Genomic DNA, 14,453 nt, shown 5'->3' with positions numbered 1-14,453 from the left:
AATTCCCCATCCTCAATCTGTTATTGTTATGTGGTATTATTAATAATATTAATATAGATTCTTTAAACAAGTCGCATTTTTTTTTGACTAAGAGTTTTCTGCTACAACAATTCGCCATATGCAAATAAAATATCAATTTTTTTTGAAGATTTTTAGTTTCTAAAAGTAGTGAATGTTTGGTTTTCTAAGAGTAATCCATTGTTTGTCACGACACTGTAGAATTTCAAAAACAATCAATGCATGAAAAAGAATTATTATGATTCTTTAATTCCCTCCTTTGCTTATGTGTGAAACTAGACATAGATGCAACAAATCGTATAACATTATTTTACATAATTACTTTTAAAATCGCAAATTTTGAAATTTCTAAATTTTAAAAGTGTTGCCAAACGTTAAAAATATTACTCCTTAATAATATGCACACCCCCTACACACACACACGTGTGTGTGGGTGCACTGATCTAATTTGAAACTCTTCTATAAATTCCAAACTATTTCTTAGCTGATGGGCAAACGTAACGTAACGTAAAGCATATCAGTTCTATACGTAATAACATATTTTTATAATTTAACCCTTTAAAGGGCCATTTTTTTCTAGTCATATTATGTTAAAATATTTTTAGACTTGAAATTAGAATAAGAAAAGGGATTCATTTAGCTTATTAGATAAATTTAATTTGATTAATTAATTTGGTTAATTAATAATTAAGTAACAAATCAAGACATTTTGTGTGAGATAAAGAACTGAAGCTTCTAAGTTTCTGTCTTTCCAAAAAAAATTGTCAGAACTTATGCCAACCTATATAATTTCATACAAAGATTGATAAATTTGGTGGGAAGCATATTTCCCACGGCCTTAGAAAGGGTTAAAATACTTGGATTAAAAAATAAAACAATAATGCTTGTGAAAGTTATTGGATACTTTTGTTCTGAAGCATTTCCTGGTCAATTTTGTTTCGTTATTCTCATTTTTAGATTGATGAAATTTATAAGTTATTTTCAAATACTATATATTGTTATTCTTTTTAATCATTAACTCTCGTTTTGAGTATAACTTCATGTACAATATTTACAAATAAGTCTATGGCTTCATTCAGTTAATGTTAGCGGAAAATATGTTAATCTAGCATATCATTTCTTTAATTAATAGCTAGAGACATGAAAGTAATTATTTTAATTTATTCATATAAAAAGGTTCACAAGCTGTTCAGGTATATATTTTAAGTATTCAATCAAGATTTTTTACTGTTTATTAATGCAGCTTTACCGGTATTAGAAATCGAAAAATGGGAAATTGAAAAAAGTAAGCGAATAAGAGCCCCACTAATCCATTAAATTGCTGTTATCGGAACTCAATATTTGGATGCTACGTTCAAGTTATCTTTATAAGGTTCAAAAATAACTCCCGGGGGCACTTCGAAATGAGGATGAGATGCTTCTGGAATGATGGTTGGATCTCACCACCCTGGAGGGTACACTAATAGGTGGGGGATCTGACTCCTCCCATCGATGACGGAACGTACTTCCTTCGGGGAGGGTCGTACCGTGGCCGGTGACGGCCCTTAGGACACAACCACAGTTCCCGCCAATGTTGCTGTTGCGGTGGCCCGGTCATTCAGTTTTATGGTTTAAATCCATGTGCCTTCGTGGCGGGTCGGAGAGTTAGATGGTTGACTTACAAGGTTCAAAAAGTTTCAAGAAATTTTCATTATTGAAAACTGTATCTTTTTTTTCTATTTTTCTGTCATTTATTTGCATTAAGAAGATTAAAAATAAAAGTGTGTAAAAAAAATACTTGTACCGTTTTAAATAAGAGATAGAAAATTTAACCATCAAGCTGATAATTTGAGATACTGTATGAATTTCATTTATACAAGACATTGGGTAATAAAGGAGCAATATTTTCCTTTTTCATAAACATATTATAAATAAGAGTCAAGAAAATAATATTATTGAAAAGAAAGTAGTTTTGATATTTTTGATAACATTATCAATTTTACTGTTGTATCCCTCTTTGAGAAAATAGGGTTAGCTTCGTGCATAATATAAACATTATCCAGGGTGGTGCGTTTTCATTAGTCATTGGTCGTTACAGCAAATTTCACCATTATTTGTATAAAAATAATCTCAAATTCAATCTGAATTTCAAATTTAATATCACAGCTGGATATCTGAAAATTGAGTTCCTTAGAAAATGTAAAAAAACTAGATCGAGTGGTCGCCCCTAAACTTTCTCACATATTCTGTAATGAATTTGACATGCCAGAGATCTCTTTACACGACACTGACGTACAATAGTTAGGAAATATTAAATCTTGGCATGAATATAGCATTTTTACTTAATATATCTTGTCATCCTTAGTGAGTTATTTAGCGATTAATTCCTGTCCCGCATTAATAGTATCCGAAAATCGAATTTGTGTTTTAGACATATTTTACTCAACTAATTGAAACAAAAATTTCACACAAAGCTGCACTTGTAGTCACAAAATCCCATACCACATTTGATATATTTAAGTTATTGCATTTTTGTGTTATCGGGTTTACATGCTTCTGAATCTGCAGACCGATAGAGAGTCAATCCTCTCATTGAGTTCAAGATTTGATAAGTGTCTGCAATGTAGATGCTAAATATATGTACAAAATTTTATCTAGCTCTCTTAATTTTGTAATATCGTATTAATTTATATTCTAAGAGTCGGACATACGGACTTCCTTTGATTAGATTTTACTCAAAATTTGGCAGCAATCAGCATATTTGGTGTAGAACCCGTATACCGAATTTCAACCGTCTAGCTTAAAGCGTTTTTTAGTTATCTTTATCACAGACAGATAGACGGACGGACATTTTTAGAAAATGTGTTTTTCGAACTCAGGGAAATCTAAAATGTGGAGATTCGTCAAAATCTCGAGTTCAAATTTTTTGACGATTATTGTACTGTCTCTATACTATGTATATGAGAAAAAAATTTCTCAGATACTAAACGAAAGTCTCACTCTATTAATTGTTTATATTTCTATATAAAAATATAAATCTGGATTTATTCTCACATTTTTTCACACGTTTTTATTCACACATTTTTTTAGGGATATATCTTCGGCGACTGAAAGCCATAACTGCGAAAATGAAAAGGAACCCAACCCTCCCTTCGCCGCCAACAAACTTTTTGAAGTGGGAAAAAGAAATCCTCCAAGATTTCTTGAGGATTCAATCCCCTCCCTTATCCAATCCTCCCACTCGATACAATTTCTTTTGGAACTACAGTCCAACTGCTATATTTGAAAACTTGCATTTAATTTTCTGCCAGTAAGCTGAAAACATGGCAAACAAGATTTTGGAAATTCTTTCTTAGAAAAAGCGATCTTGTAAAAAGCCGTGATAATCGCTTAACGGATCGTAAAATGCACCGGGTAAACAATCTTATAGAAACATCAAAAGGAAAGAAAAGAAAAAAGAACTATCGCAGCATTTAGGGAAAGTAAAACGAATCTGTCGACGCTCACAAAAAAAAAAAAAAAAAGCCACGGAGAAGACACGCATCAAGAAAAGTGTTGCTGCTCGAATCTGTGCAGCTTGACGTCATTCTTTTGTCATGGTCCACCTCGGGGAGAAAAGCAGCTGAAAAAGGTCTTTGAAGACTTAAAACGCATCTTTTTTTCCCCTCCTCCTCACTCAATAAATCTAAAAGGAAATCCTTACAACTGGAAGAGAAATGAGTGATTGGTCCATTTCAGTTTTATTTGGGTTGTTTACTTCAAACACAGGCAATGCTTTGTGTCATGAATAACGCATGCTATCTCCTCTCTCTAAATATTTTTTAAAAAATAAATAATATTGGTCCTCACAGATAAATATTTATATGATTTGCCAAATTCATTAAACATAGGGAAGAGAAGAGGTTTTGTGTCTTGAATTCTAAGCATCATTTTTCTAAGAACCTCTTCCCACCAAAATGTTCAAGGACAAAAAGATTGCTGATATCAAGTCATCTGCCTTTAACAGGATAATACTACTTTATTTCATGAGTAAAACGTGCAGAGAAGCCCACAATAAATTTCATGAACAAAAGTAATAAAAATATAAAAGTTTTTTCAGGTATGTTTAAGTAGAGTATAAAAGGTAAAAAAGATGAACTATAAAATAAAACAGGAAAGATGTGAGGCGTATATTTTAATTTTTAATAATTAATGAATGTTTAAAAATTTTCTTTCTTATAATATTGAAAACTATTTTTTTTATTTGCGCTGTTTTTAAAATTTATCTTAAACGATTTCCTTTTTTTTAAAGGAAGGCACAATATTTTTATAAATAAATACCATCTACCTTTCAGCATTATTAAAAACTTTTTATTTTCGTTATTTTAGCTCTTAAAATATTTATTACTATAAATAACATTAACTTTGCATTCAATTTTTTCTCCAAATCACCTACCAGAGGTCGTCATTGGTATGATATTACTGCATAATTAAAATAAAGTGATAAACTACAAGATTGCTGAATATAATGAAGCATTGTATTTTCATCGACAACACATAGCTATATTTTTTTTAGTACATGAAGATTTGAGTGGAAAATCAATAATAAGATTTCAAATATAAATATATTTGTAAATACGAAACAAGTCATGTTAGATAAAAAGCTGTCAACGAACCAACCTCCTAAAAAAGTGCTTTAAATTAACTAAATGAACTGATGACTGCAAGATGTATCATAGTCTGGAAAAAAATTGGTCACAAAATTAGTCATAAACAAAACTGGCAAATAACTGCTACCAGCTATTTTCGAATACTTTTCTAATTATAAAATCAGAATTTTGAAACATGTGTTTGTTGCGGCAATTTTATTACAGTATTAAAAATAAAAGCAGTTTTATTAAATTGCATTGATGTACTGTTAAACAGTTATTTATTAATTTAGAAAAATAAATTCTTAACTGTTTTTATGCTTAATTTACATTTTGAATGTTTGAAATACTATATCAAAAAATCTCTACATCTTAGAGTAAAATTTAATTAATTACGGAAACAAATAATTATTTATGTTGTAAAATATTTTATAATTGTTAAAAATATTGGAATAAAAATAATTTTTGCAACTCAATTGGAAATCATAGTAAAAATAGCATTTTAAGAAATAATCTCGGCAATTTTATGTTTTCACATATAATTTTTTTTTGAATTTTTAATTATTTAGATAAAAGAAAATATTTAAAATAATGTAATAGCAATAATTCTAATTTATATAATTATCAATTTATATAAACAGTAGCATGATTTTAAAATGTAACTAAATTCAACGCTGTTAAAAAAAACTTCTTAATGGTTTTTATTCATAAATGCTTATTTGATACCTTTTTCAAATCGCTTTTTCGAAACTGGCTTTAAAATTCTACGGAGAACAATAAAGATTTCTCCATTTTAAATTACAGTTTAATCAAGCAGATTTTATAAATTAGTTTGACTAAATTGGAATCGAATAAAATAATGAGTACATTTGGAAATAATACTCATTAAGTGATTTTCAGAATTTCATGAAGGAAAATTATAGGAAGTAAATTTTGACAGATCAATAAAAATTATTTTAATTTTAGTAACTAACGGAATTGTAGTCAATAGCTGAATGTAAAACTAAATTATATATCCTTACAAATGCATTAACAGAATATGAAATTGTTTGGGTTATTTAAAAGTCATAATATATTCATCATTAAATCTGTAATATATATTAAGTTATGAACATGTCCTTCAGAATTACCCGTTTTTTAGAAATTCTGAAATTTGTATTATAAAATAAAATCAATATTTATTTGCGGAAAGTGGAAAATTTTAAATTGGCTTCTACGTCTACAATTTCTAGTCACCATAACAACAAAAGTTCTAACCATTTCAAGGAAATTTCAATGAAATCATGTTTTGAACTTTCATAATAGCACTTATTTACAAAATTACATCAATAATGGCTCAATAACAACACGCCAGGCACAAAATATTTTATTGCTGTATCAAACAGGAATATTTTTAAAAACAAAACCTTAAAAACAGAACTGGTAATGCCATTTTTTAAAAATTAACTTCTTTCTAACTGAGATGCATCAATTTTTGTATAATATATTCTAAATTTCCTTATTTTCGATCATATTATAAGTTCTTGCTTCCGTACTAACCAAGTTATAATGTTAAAAGTTTTGTTATTTAGCTATTGGAGCTTATAGTTCAAGTCCTGCATTGACTATAAAAAAAATTTCTTATAACATTTATTTTTTTCAGATATGGGTACAATCTAAAAGTTGTTTCAGAGTAAAATGCTTTACAGAATTTGACATTGTAAGTAAAAATATTTTCAATTCAAAGATATAAATTACTTTAAATTGAAATCATTTAAGGTAAAGTATTTTGATCTTAAATAATTGTGGTACAAGGTTACAGTTTGGTACGAGGTTATTAATTTTTGAACATAGTTTGGTTCAAAAATTAATTAAAAAGAAAAAAATGTACAAAATGAAATTGATATAATTAAAAAGGTATTTTTTAATATTTTAAGATAATGCAAAACCATTTTTTCAGATTTAGGCAGATATGTCCATTAGTTTTCCTAGATAAGACATAAGTAGATTACCTCCTGAAGAAAATTAAGTCTAATTTAGATCTCGATTATGCTTCCTATTTGACATACAATTTCTTTTAAATCCCTATTCCTCTGTATTTATGAAGTTTTAAGTGACATGGCGAGCTTTCTTAAATAACATTGTAGCAAAAGCATATTCGAATATCTTGCAGCTCTAATAATTAGTGAAGGGTTGAATGGAGAAACATACAATGAAGCAATCTGAAATTTTCATATAGCCATTTGTTTATATATGACTATTACCTTTCAACAATGTATAATTATTAATAAAGATAGATGTGGGTGTGTGTCCACTCGTTTATGAGTGTAGGTGGGTGTGTTGGTGTTCTGAAAGTCAGACCGTTTGATCTTTTTATACCTCGGCGGGTAGAAATTCGCACAACTGAAGGAATTTCTTAAAATTTTAATTAATTAAAAATTAAGTTGAATTCTGGCGCTTTTCCGTGATAACTTCTAAAAAAATCATTTCATCAAAAATAATTAACATTTCTTCAAAATTTAAAAAAAATTTCAATAAAAGCAATTTAATAACTGTGCGACCTTTTTCTGAGTTTTTAAAAATAACTTCTTTTTTTTCTGATTTTTATCAATAAAAGAAGAATTCTGCTTAGTATATGTGTAATTGAAAGACAAATTAAAAAAAAAACTGAAGTTATAATATCGCAAAATTTAGATGATAGATTAACCGGACATTTACGTTTTTAATAGCTCTGTATATAAACAAGGTTTAACTAAGACAATTTAATAGCGTAGCTTTATTTACGAAAACATAAGCATAAAGTTATAAAAAAAGATACATCTGAGATTTCTTGCGAATCAGCTGATTGCCTGGGGTGACTAGTTTAATCACATATTTATTTTGTAAATTTGGATAGATTAAGATTAGAATTAATTATAAATTTAGATAGACTAATTAGATGTTTACATTTTTATTTAATGGTAGTAAATCCATTAGTAAAGTTCTTGTACTCCATGAAAAAAGCACATATAGAACAATTAAAATAACACAGTTTCAATGCCTGTCAATATGGGGAAATCATAGACATGAAGTTATATTTGAAGGATTTAACAAGAATTAAGTGAAGCCAATATCGCCGGTGTACCGACTGGTCCCTAAAGGCGACTAATAAGAGCGATTACTGTGACATTTGGATTAGCTTTTTATTAATATAGATATTTTAATTCAAATTCACTGTATGTTTCATGCTAAGAATAATTATAGACAAAACTAACAATTTAAATAATAATTATTTGAATTCTGCGATACAATTATGTGTACGCGTGAAATAAGTACAAATAACTCACAGTCTGCTAGATCGTCTGAACTCCAAAGCGGTACGAGAATTGTATCGATTCCACTCAAGGTCATATAATTATCACCCTGTATAGTAAACACTGTTCCAACTATGCTGCATAGTTTGGTTGACTAATTCGCTTAATGAATATATATTTTGTGACTTCCTAGAGGACTGATAGAGAAGTAGTTATTTTTGATTTTTTATAAAAAAAAAATAGATCTAAAAAAGTTTTTGTAAATGTATCTAAGGGAGGCATTTATCTTAGTTGTTTTATTTTTACTTTCTGGAAGTGTAAAGAAACTTCTCGAATATCGTCCCTATTTCTTCATCGAAATTCTTCGGATTCCTCATCTACCCTTTTTTTTTTCTTCGTCAACTCCTTGCACTTTTCAACATCCCAGAGGGAGGGAAAGAGAGTATGCATCTCAGTCATCTGGAGGTCGGCCAGAATCTTTTTGCGAGGCACAGCAGCCGGATCGATTATTTTCCTCCGAAAAGCATAAGGGGGGTCTCCCATGCAGTGATGCTGTGGAACATCCACATGACTCCGTCTGAAGGGGATGAGGAGATAAGTCCAGACACCTCTTTCGACTTCCTACGATGCTTCCCGAATGGCATCATTAATGAAATAGACAGACCTGTCGTGTAGTCCGTGAGGTTATTCGGACCTCACATTACGTTCGGACGTGATATTCCGTATAAAGAGAGATATCGGTAAAGGAAAAGGCAGATGCGAAGCAGTTGTCGAGATAGAGAATCTCAGTAAACAAAGCGAGATCTTAAGAACTTTTGCCAAACTTCTCTAATTATTTTTAACGAAATAAAATGATCTAAAAATTAACATGGACTTATTTTGTAACTTGTGTCTGTTTTTAAAAAATAATTCAAGAGGCAATTTAAAGTGATTTCTGTTTATTTATAACAAAATTTTGAAGTAAATGTTAAACTAATAATGCAATCAGCTATAAAATTCATATAAAAACACATACATAAAAATGCGTGGCATTTTTTTAAATGCCAGATATTTGCTAGATAAAAACACTTAATTTCTTAACTCCATCATCAAATATTTAAACATTTTTTTTTTTAAATTTTGCAGTGTCGATACTTTAATCTTAATAGTATCAAGGTAAGAAAAGAAAAAGTGGGTCATACACTAGGAAAACTGATGAAAGGGAAAAATATAATGAAAGAAAAAATATATAAAACTTAATTATAGTACCTTATAGTTAAATTTGCGTGATGCCATTATGGCCGGAAGTCACAAGCACTTTCCCATTAATTTCGTGTGTATTAAATGCCATTAACAACTTGAAGAAGCAACGGAAGCCATTTAAAAGTGTGCGTACTATTGATTATTAAAAGCATAAAGAAAATACGAATACTTGTCAGCACTTTCCTGCCTTTCAAAAATGAAGTCATTAAAGTAATGAGAAGAGCAGAAAAGGTCCTTCCAAATGTTTTGGAATAGTTCACTTCACTTAGTTTTTTTAGGTCAGAAAAAGAAAAAGATTTAAAGCTATAATACTAGCTAGAAAGCAAAGCATCAAAATAGAAGGATTTAAATGCTGTGGTATATATTTCTTTCCTAATTTAGCCCATCGCATTTTTTCTTGGAACTAAAGAAGTGGAAGAATGATTTATGGCCCTGTTATTTCATTTTGACAAGTTGACAAACCCGCTATTTTAACTGCAGTCCTCACATCAATGTGGATGTTTTTCTTTTATTAAAAATATAAACTGGCTCTTTCTTATCATAACATAAGAACCATAAAATTTCATTTCAGGATAAGAAAATAAAAGTTTTCTGAATGAGGCTTTGAAAGAAACATTATTAATAACAAAGAAACAGAACATTCAAACATTATTAATAATGAAGGAGAAGATGCATCTCTCTCTGTGTGCGTGCTTATGTATATGTTGCTGCTCTAAAGATCACAGACAGATATATTTTGAGGTGTGTGTGTGTGTGTGTGTGTGTGTGTGTGTGTGTGTGTGTGTGTGTGTGTGTGTGTGTGTGTGTGTGTGTGTGTGTGTGTGTGTGTGTGTGTGTGTGTGTGTGTGTGTGTGTGTGTGTGTGTGTGTGTGTGTGTGTGTGTGTGTGTGTGTGTGTGTGTGTGTGTGTGTGTGTGTGTGTGTGTTAACACTCTACAAGACAGACTGATAAACTTATAGCTATTAAATTTGGCGCATGCATACTTTGGAGGATGGAAAAGTGCACCACTTCAAAACGATCTGTTTTAAATTTCATTTAAAACTTTAATTAATTACAAATTAATCTAGAATTTAGCTTTTCTAAACGATAACTTTCGAAACGATCTTTACTCAAAACATATTTTTAAACAATTTAAAAATTCTTTTTGATGGTACTATGTAGTTGCTTTCTAATATTTTTTCTGAATTGTAAGAATTTTTTGCATAATTTTTCAACATAGTTGTTTCGATGAAATTCAAACCTTTATTGTTTGGTTAGATATTTAATTACAGACAGTATATAATGAAAAGTAGTAAAAGTCTAGTTCTAAAACTAATTATTTTTATTTATAAGAAAGACGTGGAAGTTGGCTGGTAATGCCAGGCTATATTTTTAAATCTGGAAAATTTCTTATGGCATCAGTGGCAATTCGCTGTTAAAAATCTTAACAATGTTTTATAATCCTGACCTATTCTTCTTAAAATGAAAAATATAAAAAATGCATTAAAAAGGGGAAATAAAAGTTAATAAATAAAATTAATATAATATAAATGATATATAAATAAATATAAATATTCTATAAATGAATAACCATTTTGATTTTTAACAATTGCGATACTTCCATAAAAAAATGGAAATTTTTCATATATTACGCTATTGTCTGCTTTATTAATTCTATTGATATTAATAATTATGTCGAGAAAAAATATTTTATTTAAATAATTTGAAAAATTATTAATTCTAAAGATATTAATATCGAATAAAATTATTAAAAATTGAAAATAAATTAATAATTATTGATATTTTTTATTTATTAATTGTTTTGAGAAAGTCGAATAAAATTCCTAAAAATTTTCCAAAAGAAATAGTTTCAAATTAATTCATGGAATCAAATAAACAGTTAACTGTAAAATCTGATAGATAAAACTATATATCGAAAAAAATAACTAATAAACTAATTGAAATGTATAATAAGCAATACATGTTTAGATTATCCCAATGTGAGAATATCAAATATAATTATCATTAAAATGAATAATGTACAGTTAAAATGAATAATGCATGTTGAAATACTCAAAAGGACAATAGGATAAAATTTACAAGCGAGCACGTAATACGATTAAAAGGTTTATTTTCTCCTTAAAATGAGCTACTTCTGTGAATTTCCTATATAATGTAAACAAGCGCCTTTGTTCAGCAAAATACTAATGAATACCCCTAAGATTGTCAGCCTTAAATCAAAACTGAAACAAACATAATCTTGTTAAACTGAAATAAACAATTTAATGACGTACTTTGTTTGAAAATTGAACAATATTTCGTCGAGCAGATGTGGAATTACGACAACAGAAAACAACTTCAAATATTTTTCTTTCAAAATATTTGAGAGATAGTGATTAGTAAGCATAAACAACATTATAAGCTTTTCTAGCGTAAATTTTATAAATTTCAAAATGAGAAAAAATTTTCTTCTGAAAAGGATTTATTCTTTTATTTGTATTTAAAAGAAAAACATTGCATTGTATGATTTACCAATGAAAATAAATAAAAGCTGAAAAGTTATAGCGATTTAGTTTAAGCAATTATTTCCTATCTACACAATGGAACTATCTAATTACATTCTTTTCAAAAGGTGGGATCATTAAAAAAACTTCATTAATTATAATTTATTCAAATTAAAAATTTAAAATAATTCATTATCTAAAAAAGTCTTTAATCTATCTACAATATCGTTACTGACGACAAAAAAAAACTTTATTTATATTCATAAACATTTTACTAAAAATATTCAGATCTAGATTCAAAAATCAAAGTTTGATAAAATAAAAATTAAGTTACAATTTTTTTATGAATATATAAATCTTTTTCTTATTATTGTATATTTTACATTTAGTTTTCGACAAAAGGGTAGCCAACAAAAAAAGAAACGTCTCAATAGTAGCAATAAAAAAAAACAATGTTACCCATAAATTGCAGTTCCCATCCGTTGCTTAGTATGATTGTGATAAAACAATCGATTATTTTATATAACTATAAACTTCTAATATTATTTTAAATTGACAATAGCATTTACTGTTTGGCATAGTTTTGTTAAAATGTATGGCCCAGTAAAATATATATTAAATTTTCAAAAATTATTCTGCTTAAAACAGATTTTTTTAAAATTAACATTTAAAATAGTATAATTTAATAAGTTATACTATATTTATAACATTTAGAAAACTAAATGTATTACTACTTGAATCTCAAATTTCTAAGAATTAATAAGGGGCTTCTAAAATATAATTGGTTTCTTATGAGAAGGTATTTTTAACTCTGAATACAAAGTATTCGAGGAAAACAAATATTGGAAATAATAAGAAGTTTTTGGAAATTTCGAGATTTTAGTGAAGTCTCTCATTTCAAAGTTTCACAAGTCGGAATCAGTGGTGGGTTTCTAAATAGGGTGCCAGGCAGAGGGAGCCCAGAGACAGACTGATTAAAAAGATTTTTCTTTGCCTTATTTCGAAATAAATAAATTTATTACAAATACATTGAATTTTCAAGTAATGTCATAACTTTATTAACACTTTGTCTATTATGTCTGGCTATCTTCTGTCTGTTGTTAAGCCTTTATTTTGTTATTAAATTTTCCCCTTTTGTAATTAAAAGTTTCTTTATTTATAAATATTTTATATAGTATTTAAAAACACAGAGCGTTTTTTTAAATAATGTTGCGAATAAACATGAATGCCATGCAGTTGTGAGTCATAATAAATAATAAAAAAATGAGTGCTTCCACTAAGTTACAGAAATAAAAATAATTAAAATGTTATTAAGTTAAAATATAAAAAATTAGTTACACCATTAATTTTTGACCAAACTTATTAAAAGAAGGGTCTCATAATGTACTTTGCCTAGGGTCACAAAATGCCTAACTCCGGCATTAGTCGGAATATAATAATTTGGGAACTTCATCCCACCGTGAGCACGATAATAGAAGAAGGCCAGGAGTGAGATCATCGGGAGTTAATATGCCTTTTACCAGTAAAACTGTAGAATTGCAATAAATGTTAAGCGAAATTTTAAAATGAAATAGTTATTTGTTTGTTGGTGCGTTGACGTTCATATGAATACGATTATTAAAACTACAAGCAATATAAATGTAAGTTGCAATGCGGTTTTATATCAAGATCATAGATTTGCTTCAAATTTTGGTATCCAATCAGCCAACGAAATAAGTTCAAACTATATTTTTTCACTTCGCTATATCATAAAGTTAAGCACAAAACGTAATATGAAAGAGTTGAAAATATTAGTATTCTCAGATTTGCTACAAATAATCAGAGACCGATTTTGGGCAAAATAGTCCTGATACTTCTGAACTCCTCCTAATACTCCTAAACTTAGAGGCAGATGGATTAGATACGCCTGGTTGCCAAATAAGTACGTAAAAAATTACAAATGTGATATTTTTTTTAATTATTAGGACTATATAATACGTTTACGTTTAATTGTAAAAATCATTAATAAATAAATTGAGTTTGATTTATATGTTGCAATATTAATTATGCGTTTAATTGATTATTATGTTTACATTTAATTATTAATGTCGTTAATAAATAATATTAAATAAATCGAGTTTGATTTATATGTTGTAATATTAATTATTCATTTAGTTGATTATGTCATATTTCTCTAGATAAATTCTGTAAAATAATAATTACAAATATTTTATTTGTTTGAAGTTTGGAGTTTCCTTATAATTTATCATAATAATTAAATGTATATATTTGTGAGAAAGAAAATTATTAACTAATAATAAATATTATTTGTCACAAACTTTTTATTTGATTTTTTTTTATCTGTGAAATCAATGAAATATATATCGCTTCCTAAAATTATATATAGAACTTGATCATAAGCTAAAAATGGACTGAAATATGAAATTAAAGCAGCTATTATAAGAGGATTGATTATTGACCAGTTATCACTTCCTAGGACCAGAATATACAAAAATTAATAAAACTGGATTAATAAAATTAATATAACAATTAATAAAACTGAGGATAAAAAGTAAAGCGTATTTAAATCAATGATTCCTAAACCATTCACAAGATTCTGAGAATGAATACAAAATAATATCAGAAGAAACGCAATTACAGAACTGAAGATAATTAAAAAAGAAAAAAATATATTGGAATACAAAATTTAAAAAAATACTTAGAAATGAATAAATATATTTAACAAACAAATAAAATCTTTTAATTATGGTTATTTAAAATTCCTAACTCGTTGGAAAAGGACAGCAATGGAAGCTGAGGTAGAAAAATAAATTGAAAATATTAAATGACAA

The 14,453-nt window shown here is 28.0% G+C and overlaps 1 protein-coding gene across 3 annotated transcripts in view; it reads right to left on the bottom strand.

Annotated features, from left to right (window-relative positions):
• The window catches only part of LOC129968728 (anoctamin-4-like), a 255,838-nt gene that overhangs the window by 208,265 nt on the left and 33,120 nt on the right, over nt 1-14,453 (bottom strand). Inside the window, exon 1 of one of the 3 annotated variants that reach the window (XM_056082913.1) lies at nt 9,146-9,210. The exons of the other annotated variants lie outside the window; for them this stretch is intronic. Within the exon in view, the coding sequence (XP_055938888.1) occupies nt 9,146-9,172 (27 nt within the window). The 5' untranslated portion in view covers nt 9,173-9,210. Of the gene's footprint in view, nt 1-9,145; nt 9,211-14,453 lie in introns of those variants that run through there. 3 annotated transcript variants of the gene reach the window in all.

Source organism: Argiope bruennichi, chromosome 5 (genome assembly GCF_947563725.1).
Source record: "Argiope bruennichi chromosome 5, qqArgBrue1.1, whole genome shotgun sequence".
NCBI classification, from domain to species: Eukaryota; Metazoa; Arthropoda; class Arachnida; order Araneae; family Araneidae; genus Argiope; species Argiope bruennichi.
The sequence above is the reverse complement of the archived record's forward strand: the minus strand, read 5'-3'. Positions and strand labels throughout refer to the sequence as shown.